This window comes from Bombus fervidus, chromosome 2 (genome assembly GCF_041682495.2).
Source record: "Bombus fervidus isolate BK054 chromosome 2, iyBomFerv1, whole genome shotgun sequence".
NCBI classification, from domain to species: domain Eukaryota; kingdom Metazoa; phylum Arthropoda; class Insecta; order Hymenoptera; family Apidae; genus Bombus; species Bombus fervidus.
The window spans coordinates 6572928-6589302 of NC_091518.1; the positions used below are offsets into that span (position 1 = coordinate 6572928).

The following is a 16375-nucleotide window of genomic DNA, read 5'->3' on the forward strand; positions in this document are numbered from 1 at the left end:
ATAGTTTTCCTCTGCAGCATCACCGCGACGGAAAACACATTCTCTCGTACGATCTCATCAACGAGAAAACAACGTCTTTCACGATCAGTGAATACTTCATGTTTTATTTTAACCAAGATTCAGACTTAGACCTTGGAGGAAAGTGTAATTACAAATCCCGTTGACCACGGATTATCGAATCTAAGATCATTGTCATTAGTGCTTAATCACCGCGGTTATTTGTCAATCCCGTAATATCCACGTTTCTGCTAATAAGTAACAGCTCGATTATATAACGACAACGGATAGTTCTAGTGAAGATTCATTACACGCCCCTAGCCCTAATTCTAACTATAACGGCGATCCGACATATATATATGTCGGGTTGGGGTTAACACTTGGGTTTGGGGCGTGTAAAGAATCTGCGCCAGGGTCGCTCATCGTCGGTGTACAATCGATGATATCTTTTATTGTCACAAATACAAGATAAACTACCGGTCTCGATACTCGAACGATAATGACAACGATCGTGGAGTCGGTTAGCGAATTCACGGTCCACGGGATAACTGATCTACTTTACTTCAAAGTCTAAGTCGAACTCGACTTACTCCTCGTGATATAAGGATCGCTTGATTAACTCTTTGCTAAGACGTAGAATATTCACTGATCGTACAAACACAATAGGTATCTAACCAGTGCAACTGTAAGAAAAGGAATGCCTCTCCGTCGCGACGACGCTGCAGAGGAAAACTATGTTGGGATGTGCCTAAGGGCACGAGGTCATCGGATTCGTCAAAGAAAGCCTCCGCTCGGAGGGTGAGGGAAATAGACGTTGCTGTTAATTGGTTAATCTCCATGTTGGCGGTTAGAAAAGGATGCTAACCGCTCTCGAAAAAGAGTTCCTAGCGGGAAGCGTCGTACGTGAGGAAAGCAGATCTCCCGTATCTTGCCGCAATAGGTGACAGATATACGGGCTGATATAATAAAGACTGTTTGCCAATCTAAAGGACTTTAGTTAACCAGATCCTAAGATTGGTAACGGTTCTTCAGGCTATCTGAACATAAACTGCGAATGATGCGTCGGCATCTGGCGATCATCTTACCCAAAGAATGGGGTCTGTGTGTGGCCGCTGGAATGTTTCATTGTCAAGTGTCGGTATGGCCAATTCTTTAAAGGAAAGCTATGTAACTTCATATCTCTGTTAGGTGGAACGTTCATCCCGTGACCGTGGCTACACTCGGCGACCGGTCGTCGCCTGGAGCCCAAGATCATTGTCTCAAGTTTCGAATGACTGTGTTTGGGTTATTTCGTGAATGCTATTGAGGTTTTTCCAAGTAATTCCAACGGGTGACCCCGTTGTCCTTTCATCTCCGACATATATAATTATTCGTCACACTGTCATGTGGCTAGCTCTCACTCGATGAATTATTTTATGTAAATCCAATAGTGGATAAACACGAGTAAAATAAATAATTAACATATTCTTTTTACGCTAATTAATGTGGGGTCGAACTGTTAATTCTTGATCACTGAGTTGTTAGCTGCTGAAAATCGTCACAGAATCTCTTCTGCACATAGAGACCTTCCATTATTCGTGTATTGTGATATGTTTCACAAGCCACTTTGTTCCTTCGTAAATAGCACGCTATTTTTTCATTAAATGTGTTACGTCCTGTGGCCTTCTACACAAAACATCTTTATTACACAACTTCAATAATTCATAGGACCCACTATAAATCTTGGCATTTTTATAGTTAAAGTCCTTCAGACCAAATAAGTATCTTTTTAGTTGAAATATTCCTTAGATTTATTCTCCACTCCGGAAAAGTACAAGAAATCTGGTCTTTCTCACGTATGATGTGTCTTCCTTATCCACCAACCTTTTTTCTTAGCCAATTAGCAGCGAGTCTCGCTCGGGCAACCGAGGCGAACAGATGTGCGTAGGCAAACGTGTGCTCCAGTCAAGTGATTCAGAGAAGTGCTACGAATAGTGTTAGTGACAAACAATGCAACAACAGATATCAACGATCAAGATTGCAACCAATGGAGAAAAATATTACATAAAAGGGTCATCAGATTTACCAGGCTTACAGCAACAACAGCAAAATAATAACAACCAAAATGATATGGAAATAGAAGAAATGGAAGAGCAGCGGAGACAGGAGGAGTGCAGACACGATAACAAAATAAGTTACCAGGACGAAAACTGGAAGCTAGCAAAGACTAGCAAAAAACGTAAAATAATTCCAGACACAAATGCTGCAGGAAACCCAGATACAGGAAAGCAGCGATGGCTGCAAGAATTACCTTTAAGAAACTCCTTCAGCTCACTAACGGAAGAAATAGACAATGACCCGACAAGCAAAACCACAACTAAAACACCTTACATATCAAAACCACCACCAATATTTGTTGAGGCCCAAATAATAGACCCGCTTATTGATCGACTAAACAATGTAGTCGGGAAGGATAACTACACAATAAAACAAACAAAATTAGAACAAGTAAAAATTCAAACAAACACCCCAGAAGTTTATAGGAAAGTGATAAATGAACTAAAGGAAAAAAATGCTATATATCACACGTACCAACTCAAAACAGAAAGGAGCTATAAAATAGTTATAAGAGGTTTACATCCAAAAACTAACACAAAAAAATTAAGTGAAGAATTAGGAAAAATTGGCCATGAAACAAGAGCAATAAACAATATGACAAGATACGATACGAAGCAACCATTGCCACTATTCTTAATAGAACTGGAACCCAGAACCAATAACAAGGAAATCTATGAAATCAAAAAAATACTAAATACAATTGTAACAGTGGAACCACCACGCTACAAAAAAGATATACCACAATGCATGCGGTGTCAACAATACGGACACACAAAAAATTATTGCAACAGAAGCCCGGCATGTGTTAAATGTGCAAAAAATCACCTAACAATACACTGCCCATACACAGGAAAAATAGAACAAGTTAAATGCTATAATTGTAACGGAAACCACCCAGCCAGCTACAAAGGATGTGAAATAAGGAAACAAATACAACGTAAACTGTTTCCTCCACTTCGCAACAGATCACACAATGACCATCAACCACAACAAAGTATAACGGATAACGAAACAACATTGAAAGCACAACAGGAACTAAACGCTATAAGCAGAAACATAGATCCCCAAGGTAAACGAAGCTACGCACAAGTAACTAAAAACATTAGCACACCAACGCTTGCAATCAATCAGAATGAAAACAATAACATCGAAGACGTTACAGACATCAAAGAAATGCTCAAACAATCCATTAAAGGTATGGAAATGTTAGGAAAAATGGTAAGTGATCTAAACACAATACTAAGACAACAAGCACAACAAACAACAATCATGTTACAACTACTTACTAACTTGCTAAGTAAAAAATAGAGATGGACATTTTGAAAATAGCAGTCTGGAACTCCAATGGCTTGCAACAGCGAGCCCACGAAACTAAAATATTTTTGTATAAAAATAATATTGATATACTACTTGTCTCAGAAACACATTTCACCCTAAAAAACTACATGAAAATACCGTACTACACCATATACGATACCAAACATCCCTCAGGTAAAGCACATGGAGGAACTGCAGTAATAATAAAAAATGACATCAAGCATCACTTACATAGTCAAACAAATCAAGAACACCTACAAGCAACCACTGTCACAATACAAACCAATGACAATTACTTCCAGATGTCAGCAGTATATGCACCTCCGAGACACAAAATGACACTTAAAAAATGGGAAGAGTACTTCCAATCCTTAGGCGACAAATATATAGCGGCAGGAGACTTTAATGCAAAGCACACATTATGGGGTTCGAGAATTAGCACACCGAGAGGTAGAACATTGGAAAAATACATTAGAAGCAGCAACCTCAACGTACTATCTACAGGAAAACCAACGTACTGGCCGACAGACCCCAATAAAATACCTGACCTGTTGGATTTTGCAGTAACAAAAGGGCTAAATGTAAGCAAATTAAAAATAACAACCAGCCTCGAGCTTAACTCCGACCATACACCAATTATAATAGAATATACAAGCAAACCACTACTTTATAACAAGTCAGAGTCGCTTTGCAATAAAACCACCAACTGGCAAACTTTCAAAGAGCTGATCGAAAACAAAATCAACTGCAATATCCCGTTGAAAACACCTGAACACATTGAGCAGGCAGTAGCAACTTTGACAGAAATAATACAGGAAGCAGCGTGGGCAACCACCACCTATGAAACAAATAGCAGGCAATCAAAAATTATTCCGCAGGACATCCTAGACAAAATCAGGGAAAAAAGAAAAGCGAAAGCAAAATGGCAAAAACAGAGAACACGAGAAAACAAGAAAAACCTAAATAAACTTGCAAAGGAACTAAAGAATAAAATAAGGGAACATCATAATAACGAATTCTCAAAATTCATCGAATCACTATCCGCGCATGAGAATACCGACTACTCCCTATGGAAAGTCACTAACAAAATTAAGAAAACAGTAAAAACAATCCCAGCAATCAGAAAAATGGACAACACATGGGCCAGAACCAACGAAGAACAGGCAGAAGAATTCTCAAAGCACCTACAAAATATATTTTCGCCGTATGAAATTAATAACAGCATCCCTGGATGGCAAACAAATGAAGAAGTGGAAAATGCCAGCAACACAACTGATAAACGCTGTACCATACTCAGCACAACAGCGCAAGAAGTTACAAACTTAATTGAGGCAACAAAGACAAGTAAAGCACCAGGATTTGACTTGATCAATGGGAAAATCTTAAAAAACCTTCCCCCAAAGGCAATAAGACTAACAACGATAATATTTAACGCAATTCTAAGAATACAGTACTTTCCTACACTATGGAAAATAGCACAGATAGTGATGTTACCCAAACCAAACAAAAACCCACATTTAACTGCATCCTACAGGCCGATATCATTACTACCTGCGTTTTCCAAATTATTAGAGAAAATAATATATAACCGCTTAAAACCAACAATAGAAAAAGAAAAACTAATACCGAACCATCAATTTGGATTCAGGAATAAACACTCCACAATAGAACAAATGCATAGACTCGTCAATGAAATCTTACAGTCGCTTGAAACAAAACAATACTGCACAGCACTCTTTATGGATATCGAAAAAGCATTCGACAAAGTTAACCATGAAAAACTTCTTCAAACAATCAAAAAGCAATTTCCAGAACAAATCTACAAACTACTCAAATCCTACTTAAACAACAGAACCTTTGTAGTAAAAATAAATGATGCATACTCTGAAATTAAGGACATCAAGGCAGGAGTACCGCAAGGAAGTGTCTTAGGACCAATATTATACACACTATACACGGCAGATATACCAACAACTGTCAACAGTAAAACACTGACGTTTGCGGACGATACGGCCATACTAGTGAGGCATGCAAATCTAGAAACGGCCGCCGCACTACTACAAGAACACACTACAAAAATAGAAAAATGGCTGCAAAACAAACAAATAAAAGTGAACACCAGCAAGTGCAACCACATAACATTTACACTTAGAAAAGGAAAAACACCAGATATTCAACTGAACGGCGCCCACATAGCACAAATAAAGCAAGTCAAATATCTAGGAATAAATTTAGACACACGCCTTACATGGAAGCACCATATAAAATCAATAATAAACAGAATAAGTGCAAAAAGGAAGCAGATGTACTGGTTAATCAATAGAAAATCTAAATTAAGCACAATGAATAAACTAAATATATACAAAACAATAATCAAACCAATCTGGACATACGGAGTCCCATTATGGGGGACGGCAGCAATGAGTCACATAAGCAAAATAGAAATAGAGCAAGCAAAAATCTTAAGGACAATAGTTAACGCTCCATGGTACGTCAGAAATGAAGACCTACGAAGAGATCTAAAAATTCCAACAGTCAAAGAGGAAATCGCTAGATACGCAAAAAAGTACAAAGAAAGACTTGCAGCACACCCAAACCAGCTGGCTGCTGAAACAAATAAAACCAAAATAGAAAGAAGACTGAAGAGGAAGCATCCCGCAGACCTCGAAATAGAGATGCAATAGGAAACCTAGAAGATGGAACCCCGCTGGGGGTAACCATCCACATGCTATATTTTATTTATTTCTATTTATTTTTATTTTTTTATTTTTTTATTCTTTTATTCTCTAAGCTATAACATTTTACCAAATGTCCTTCTGGACAAATTGTAAAAATTTAATAAAACAAATAAAAAAAAAAAAAAAAAAAAAAAAATTAGCAGCGATGGCCGTTCTTCTCACTTTCCTAACGAAAATTGTTATTAACGAATCCATTTATTCCATGCCTTTAGATATACCCATCACTAGTTTTCCCCCGCGGCATCATCGTCATAGAAGTTTAGTTGCTTCACGTTTTTGGTCAATCACCGTCTTAACTTCTGTTGCGCACTCCGTTCAGTCAATACCTTAACTTATTGTTTATCAGTCGACATCTTAACTATTATCTCTAAAACTTATATTCTATGAGAAGAAGTAGTTGGGATAAAAGGTGTATTGTTAATTCAGTGTTATAATCAATTAACCATCCCTCTTGTCTTAATCGAAATAGGGGATCGACTCGTGGCGTCGATTACCAAATCGTAACGGGAATTTACGACTCTTATTGGCGCGATCTACCGCGAACGCGTCTCTCTGCAAACGGTCGAACAAAATGTGAATATAAATGTAAACACATCGTGACAATAATAAATAATGTCAGGTTAAGAATTATTAAAACTTTAATATCTTTTTTCAAGAGAAGAGATCATTTGCAAACCATGGTTCCTCGAGACTCTTGTTTCTCGTGATACGTAGAATACGTTGCAGTAAAAAAATTTCAATTTTGACATTCATGCTCGAGGACAATTTTACACGAACTTTTTTTTACAAATTTCATCGATCCAGAGGTGTAGAATCACGGTAATTATTATATTTGTACACTTACTATTGATACACTCTGTACATATGTATCGGGTGGAATAACTACTATGATTTGATAAAAATTTGTTATAAATAACTTGTGCGTGTGAAATAAGAAAGAAATGAAAGAATTTTTTTAATTTCTCTTTATGTGTTTATTTCAATATATATTTACTGTATCTTAGACACCTTTGGAAATTTGGAGCTTCTAAATAAAACAAAGTAGAATATGTAATCATCTATCTATAAAAATATGTAAATTCCGAGACATAATTACACAACACAGAATTATTTGTAGAGGATCTGTCAAGATTGTTACGATACAACGAAAAATCTTATTAAAAACTGTAACTGAAATAATCCATGAAATCATTTAATCCAGAAAACATTGTTACAAAGAGTGATAATTAAAATGTATGTTAATATATTATATAAAAATAAAATACTGCTAACATATTCCAGCCTTAAAAAATATTGTATCAATATTGTATGCTATCAGAATGTACGAGGGTGAATCAAAAATTATCTGCACTGCGGTTTTATTAAAACTTCTGTTGGCTGTATTGTTCCATCTGCACACGATATCACTATCTCTTCAGTCATGTGCAGGTTTGAACGTGTTACGTCAATTCATTTATGAGAAACAGTGGTTGCCCCACTTATGATTTACACGAAAGAACAGTATGCAGTGATTCGTTCTTATGGTCGGAGGGTGTGTTTAGTGCCGATATTTATTGAAGACTTTGTGCACAGTATGGATAAAGTATTATGTCGTAAAGAAGTGTGTTTAAATAAATACAGAAGTTCGAAAAAGATCGCACAAGTGTCAGTCAAGAAGGAGTCGAATGGCCGACCAAACAACGACTGATGACAGGATTGAACGTGCACGTGAACTGATTTTGTCGAATAGTCGAGTGACATTGAATGATGTGGCAAATCATTTGCAAATCAGCCATGGCTCTGTTTATGCAATACTCCACGACAGACTTGGGTTTCGAAAAGTTAGTGCGGGGTGGATACCGAAAGAACTCACGAAAGAGCACAAATAGAAGCATTTGGACATTTGCAAACGACATTTGGACCGATACTGTAAAGAAGGTGATGGAACATCCTCGCTATAGTCCTGATCTAGTCCCGTCAGACTATCACATAGTTGGTCCCCTAAAAGGAGTTCTACATGGACGAAGATTCACGTCTGATGAAGAGGTGAAGATGACGGTGTATTCGTGGCTTGCAGTTCAGCCGAAAATATTTTTTAATGAGGGAATACGAAAACTCTTTAGCAGATGGACAAAGTGCATTGAAAAATTGAGCGATTATAGAGTGCAATATGATATTATGTCTCTTCTGAAAATTACTTAAAATGAGCTATAAAGTGACGGTGTAGATAATTTTTGGCTTACCTTCGTAAAATAAAGTTCTATCCTGGAAAGAGAAAAATTAATTATAGAGTAAAATAAGCAATAAAACTCTCCTCATTTAATCTCATTTTAAAAGATAAATAACTTACTTTTCTGCTTTTCCTTCACTTTAGAACTGCTTTCAATTATTGATGAAACTGTAGAAACGCTGCCTATCCTTCTATTTCAATGATTTTTGGGTACCTTATAAAAATCGATATTTTGAACAACTTCCTCCTATATAGTGATATTCGCAGGGAGCTACCGGTACCGTATTATTACCTACAGTTGTGCATCTGTAGTAGAGCATATGCGTCTGTATTGGTGGCCAACCGTTTATCTTTTATTTATAAACGAGGGTCGGGCAAGCTTAAAGACACCCCGCGTAAAACGTGCATATGCGAGGCTATAAGAGTCTGTTACAACTTATAATTCAATTAAATTAGAATATCATCAATGTATTGGATTCTGGGTTTGGAGCGGTTCTTCCAATTCGACCGCCATGAATTGGCCGGCAACGCTACCGTAAAATAAGAACAATTATTTTTTTTTAGAAAATAATATCAATTATTCATTCGTCTACCATTTTTATAATTAATTTGTAATTATTTTATGCAAGTGTCGAGAGCCACCTTGTGATGTGCAAATGCTGCTTGTAAATTGAAAAACCTGCACGAGACTGTTCACTGACCGGTCATTAAAATACGTTCGTTGCCCAGCGTGATTCGGCTAAGTTTCCTGCGGGGCCCAAATCCGACCGCCGGTACGCAGAACGTAAATAGAGCGACAAGCAGGAATTCATCGTTTATCGCCTTCGATTCATTATAAAGAAAAGATTATTTATTTCTGAAATGGAGAAAGCGATAGCTATCAAGCTAGGGTATTCCGAGGAATCTCATGGCAGATATCTCAGATCTTTCATTTAGTCGAGAAGCATACTTGTGAGACGTACATCAGTCATTTTTTCCTCCTCAAAATGTTCGGTAAACAGCGTGAAAATATATTTGAAAGTGAGGAGAGTAGTGATAACGGAGTCTAACTATTTTTCGAAGTGCCCAAAATCACCCCAAATGTATTTGGAATGTTTTAACGAATACCATACGATATAGCACAATGTAATATATTATCCGGAATATAAATTAATAAAAAGTATGGTACAATGTGTTTTTAATATTTTTATGTTGTATATCCTATATATAATATCGTATATTTAATTAACTCGGACAAGAAGAGCGTCACCATTATTTGGTGACGGGACCCCCACGGAAGTATACCCGTCGCATAGATGCGACGTGGCGTCGAACGTGTTAACTAAAACGATACCTCACTCCACGAATGCTTGGAGTTTATACTTCAAGATCTCGCACTGGATTATCAACTGATTATTACGACCGATGGACCGATTCTTTCTCCATGAATGCTTGAAGACGTTGACGAGTCGGGAAATGTAGATGAGTCTGTTCTATCCGAATGCTGAGAGATTAAAACAGTTCTATACTCCACATTTGGTAGAGAAGATGTTAACGATTCAAAGGTACGGACGAGACACAGCTAATCAAATTTTCGAATAGTCTTCGAATGATTGGACAAGACTGATTCTATAATTGGAGTTCATGATTGAATGTCTCAAATGAGACTATTGGACGTCATGTTGGAATCGGAAGCGCGTCCAACAAGATTTGAAACGCAAGTCCAGAAGTATGCACGCCGATTTGTTGTCACCAAACGCAAGATAAATGGTGAACCCGTGCGCTCGAACCGCAAGAGGTCTTTGACGGGAAGTGCCTAAACGATACCTGAAGGAACGTGAGGCTTCGATGTTAATTACATAAGGATCGTGATAATTGCTTTCATTGGCCGTCGCCCGATCGGACTGTTACAAGCTGCTAAATTACCCTTCGGAAATAATTGCATTTATGACGCACTCGATCATAAAACTACGATCAACATGGAAAAATAAAAATACTATTACTAATGTTGAAAGGAATCATATAATAAAAATATATATTAAAAAAATATATAATATAAATAATTGTAATTAATTGTAATATGATGAAGATAAATAAATAATTGTGCAGACAAACATTTTGAGATCTGTTATTTTTCAATTTGTTTTTCCATGATAAAAGATTCGCTTAAATATTTATAATGAATGTTAGACTGGATGCTTATGCATTTATTTTATCTTTAAACGTGCAAAAATATACGCATATAATTTTCAAAAATTTATAAAATCTTTAAAATAAGGTTATAACATTTAAAGATATTTAGCTTCTATTTCCTTAGTTATATTCATAAAAATTCGAAATTGTATAAATATATCTATTTACAATTATACAAGCAGTTATTCATCAAATCGAAGATGCAAATATATTGTAGAAGAAACATTGTACATTCTTCTTCAATCTACATTCGCACCGTAGCACATCAAACAGTAATGACACGATTAGATCGGTCAACATCTTTTGGTACTTTTGACTTTCCAATTTACGAATCTATAGTCGTTAACAATTTCCGGCGTCGATGACTGATAATGACATGCATGTAAGCGCTATGACGAATATCGATTTCCAATCGTAGCACTGATGAGTTCCTCGAGAAAATGTGCAAGCCTGGCCAATTTCCGCGCCAAATTCCACGCATCGTGCACAATTTTCCCGCGATTTCCGACAATTTACGTTTCCTATGAATGTTACGAGCTCCATAAAGCCAATTAACTTGAAAACAAAACACATATTATGTCCCTCCTATAACAATATCATATCTCGAATAACTTGTTTGATACCTGATATTGTTTCATAAGAGCTGAAGAGTTTCTGTTAAAAGAACCCACAAAATAAAACTTATGTTATAAATATATGTTTTATATTTGATATTAGAAATGCAAAAAATCTTCTTTCTATGACGACAAAGATATTATTATTTTCTGAATAATTCATTCTAAATACATATTTGTTATATTACATTTTCAAAGTGTTACTCACGAATTCGAAATATAAATAAATTAAAGATAAAAAAGGGAAGTAAGCCATGAACATACGAGAATATTTCGAAAGATAAGAGTATATAGCTAAATACAAACAAATATGAACATACGGCGTTGTGTTCTCACAGTATTTTTAAGTGAAATTTAACCGCGTCTTTCTGGAAAACTTCCTTTTGATTTTCTTCGGTAATATACATTCAAAAAATAAATTGTATACTGTATGCATAATCTCCATTCAGATAAAACTTTTAAAGGAGTCCTAAATTCTTAAATTTTATGCATGTTCTTTAAAGATTTAACACAAAAAAGTTTTCTACGTGTTCAATTCCTGATCCAAAATTGAACAAGAAGCATTAAGAAGTGTGTTTTATCGGCGCGACTCTGTGTCTCTTCAAATTATAAAACTAATAAAAATCCTTGACTGCTACATTTGTGTAAATATTTCATATTTATTGTAGATGTAAGGTAGTCTACTTTTCTCAAAAGCTTGCACAAAACCTTTGATATCATAGTTTTAGTTTAAATGAATAAGATCCTAGAATATAAAATTAATTGTTTCCTCCACAACAATAAAATACAATTAAATAACAAAATATATGCATGTATAATGATGGGTAGTAAAAAGTTAATAAACTATAATTAAATAATTATTCGTTTTTGCATCTAAGATAAATGAAAAGTCATTTTAAACAGAGATACATTTCCAAACAAAGTTCTTTCTTAGCTTCAGGAACTAAAGAAGTTCTATCTCCCTTCTTGACTTTTTGTTTACTTTACTGATGAAGTTTGCTGCACGCTCATTTTGCTGCGAGAATTACAGGATTGTTAGACTTTAATGAATCGTAAAAAATTAAAAAAAAGATGTCTAAAATACTTTCATAATTGAAAATTTATAGAGATTCTATTCATAGAATCTTATACAACACGTTCAGTTTGTGGACTCTATTTGACAATACTATTTATGAAGACAACAGGGGAAAACAATAAATTATACCTTTCGTGTTTTCTAGCAGAATACTTTTAAAATTCAATATACTGTCAACCAATTGTTAAAACATATTATTAAAATTGTATTTTTCTTTCATCTAATTCAATATTTATTGGCTGTCATAACACTAGTTATATAATTAATTTTTATTTTATAACTCCACGAATGTATACATTTATTTATTTATACAAAAATTATATCTTCAGACATTACAGATTATTCCTACTTTTAACTATGCCGTACTAAAGTACTTGTTTTTAGGCATAGCATAACATAAAGATTGAAAGATTCTTCATAAATAAATCTTTATACATCTTCTCAATGAATATTTTTAATGTATTGTTTAACGAATGATCGTTCTGTAAATCCTAAAATTTCTTTTACTGACTATATCTTTGTGGAGACCAAATCCCAACCCTCTCCCCCCGCCCCGTTATGGCATTCTGAGACAAATTGAACTAGGACCAGTTTGTGCGGAAGTACATACACAAAATAACGAAATGATGAAACATACATATGTTACACTGCTTTGCAAAGGCTCTTGTGTGTCAGAAACACAGAATGGTTTGTGTCGTGTGAGTACGGGGAAAACACGTAGTAATCAGATGCTCTTTATAATTTAATTTCAGACGGGAGACGAAGAAAGCGATTCTCACCTTAGGGGTTAGAGGGAGAAGAAAATATGGGTAAAGGAGACAAGAGGGGTATCGCGCAGCGCAGCGATGGTAAGTATTTATTTAATGTTAATTAAGTAATAACGGGGTGCAATTTTTGTAGTTTAATGATCGTGTCTGCCATTTCAATATCACATTTTTAATATCTAGCCTTATACAGAATCTTGATATCTATCACGATTATCTTTCTCGTAATAAATTTTACGAAAACACTTTAGATAAACTGTCAAATAAGTACCCTTTTACCGATTTCGATGCCCTTGAAATATATTTTCAAGATCATCATTTTGAATAATTTTTTCCTATATATATATATAATGGATGCTCAGTCTTGGTTTTCAAGTTATACACAAAAGAATAATTAACTTTTGTGATCGTATTAATTTTATACAAAGGTGACATACTGATAATAAAATTAATTTTATTATTGAACGAGCAGTAATACATGGGAGTGGGTATAATGTGGGTATAAAGTGAGAGATTATAAATAATAAACAGAATTAATTATTTTTTAAACTTTAACTATACGTAACATTATAATATAGTTTTATTTTATATAAAAATTATATTTTATACTGTTCTATCGCATATCTTTCATAATTTTGTCCAATGTGAGGGCATGATTTTCGAGAACATGTATTGCAAAAATAATTAGTTTGGTGTCTTCTTCCCTTAATTTTTCGGCTGGTACGTATCAACAATCTTTGCCCTTAATGTCTTTATAGTGGCGTAATATACAGTTTGCTATTAATCCTTCTCTCTGTATTTGAAAACGATCGTCTTCCTGGTTTTCATTATTTTCTTCTATTTCACAGTTACTCCAAAATTCTAATTGCGTCACTCATTTCTGTATGAACTGTATCACTCTCAGAATCACTGCTAAAAGTATTTTCAAAATAAATCAAAATAAAATTCATTGACATTACTTTCAATTTCACGTTTTCCTTAAATTTTCTTTTTGTCATTTCAGAGTATCGTTTAACAGATATTCTAAAAGAAGAAAATTTGTAATTACGCTTAACAGTCTTATTAAGAATCTATGTATATCTGAAACGGTCGACTTGTTATAATATGCAATCAAAATAATTGTTTGCTTTAGTGACTGAGAGCAAACATATGACCGCAAAGGGTTGAACTATTATTGTCTTTATCGTAATCTAAACTAAATTGAATTCATTTATATGAATTTCATTATTCTTTATTAATAGAATATTTTGATACATTTCTTTTATCCCTTGGATCTTTGATGATCATTCATGATTAATAAAATCTGTTCGAACAATCACTGCGTATTGGAGGCTAGAATTACCGTGTTTTACTTTTGTGCTAAAGTTTGGAATCTAAAATATGACAGAGTATCGACTAACTATGAGTGATGGTCGACTACTACCATTAATGACATTAACTACGAGAGAAGAATAACTATGAGACTTATTTCTAAAGGCAACCAATCCTCAGTTACCTTTTTCAGTGTGTCCGTAACGCAATGTGTCCTTAGCGCGGGGGTGTAAAAGTTGGTCACTGGTGAATGGAAATTTGACAATAACGTGGTAGATGCCATCAGACCAAACATTCGACACTATGAAGTACCGAGATCTTTCGAGGTATGACTTTATAATATTTGATAAACTTAAACGGAATAATAACTGATCTCTAATAAATGGAATTTCACTAATAGTACTAAATCACGAATGAACTAAAGATCTACGATGTTTGGCCGTATCATAAAGTCACCTCATTGCGTTTCCTAATAATATTTCATTATAATTGTTAGAATAATTTTGATAATTTACACAAACTGTAGTTCTATTTTAAGTAGAAATGAGAAACATATTTACAAATTAATATATATGTTTTATCCTTATTTAGAATATATCTACGATTGAACTCAGTTTCCAGAATCAGCCTATTTAATATACTTAAAATATTAATTAATTATAATCGATATTCCAAAAGATATTAATGCGCTTTTTTGTTATTGTTAAACATTTCTATAATAACGTGTATTAAAACTTTCGAGTAAAGTAGTAATAATCAAATAATAGTCGAAAGTGCATCATTAATGAAATATATGCACGAATATAAATAATTACATGAAATAAAGCGAAAAGTTATATGAATACGAAATAAGTTTAACAGTGACAAATATCATTAACTTAAGGTTGTACTTACTGCGCGAAAATGAATCAACATCGAAATGCTTGAAACTAACTGCTTCTATTAGTCCTCTTACATAAATAATAGACACATTCTTATACAAAAACATATAGTTTGTCTTCTGTATAATAATTTTTTGCGTCCTTTATAATAATTTAACTAGTACAAAATTTGATAGTATATTTTCAATGAAGGTGATACTTTAATGTTACTATTTTATAGTAGAATATTTAAGTGATTATAAATTGTAAATAATTATTTTTACATCAATTCTTTTAATAGACGGATATAACAATAAAGTTCGTACCAAATATACACTAAGTAACATACATTAGAAATGTATGTGAAATACACAAAATGAGGATACAGATATTTCTATTGTACGTTATTTAACATAAGCCTTTTATGAATTATTCAAATGAATTAAAATTTACGATTTGTATACTTCAAAGTCATTCAAACTTTAAAATATTTTTCGATTTCTATTTCTATTGTAAGAGAACTACATATAAGAACATTAATCTCGAGAATTAATATTCTTTGGAATTTTAAATTACTTAAGATTTAAAACAAAATGATTTCTTGTGATAAAACTAGCCAATCCTAAATTTTTCAGTGACGGTGCACTGCCAATAAATAATCCATTTGTTAAATTTAAATTTTACTCTAGAAAGATGTCGAAAGAAACACTATTTATTATATTTTATCTTTTTGCAAACATTGCTGGTGTTTGCAAAATTTTGTTTCTAAATGAGATGCTTTCCTGCTAGATATGAGCAGTGTTCGAAGAATCTATTTTGATCTTTAAAGCGCAATAGTAAATATTCTGCATGTAGATACTTAAGTTTATGGATAGTATCAAGTATAAGAAAGAAATTCTTCTTCCACTTTTTCCGAAAGAAATAATTCTTCCACTTTGAAAACGGTTACTTTAATGAATGTTTTAGTAGTAAAATTTAGAGAAATAAAATATTCTTTAACACAAGAAGAATTATGGTTTAACGTTGAATACAAAAGTGCATAACAGTATTAGTTTTAAATGGCTGTACCCATTTCACTTATATTATTTTAACATAGCATGATCAAAATTATATTACTTTTCACTGATTAATTATATATGTGACACAACACGTATTGCACATTTAATAACATTTTCTTTTATACGTGGGGAAATCCTCATGGTCACGCCCCCCCTCGCTCTT

At 33.9% G+C, this 16375-nt stretch overlaps 1 protein-coding gene across 3 annotated transcripts in view; it reads left to right on the plus strand.

The window, feature by feature from the left end:
• LOC139993268 (uncharacterized) overlaps positions 1 to 16375 on the plus strand; it is a 340358-nt gene that overhangs the window by 40462 nt on the left and 283521 nt on the right. For all 3 annotated transcript variants that reach the window (XM_072014837.1, XM_072014854.1, XM_072014846.1), the window contains exon 2: positions 12972 to 13067. In XM_072014837.1, the coding sequence (XP_071870938.1) occupies positions 13025 to 13067 (43 nt within the window). In that variant the 5' untranslated portion in view covers positions 12972 to 13024. The remainder of the gene's footprint in view (positions 1 to 12971; positions 13068 to 16375) is intronic.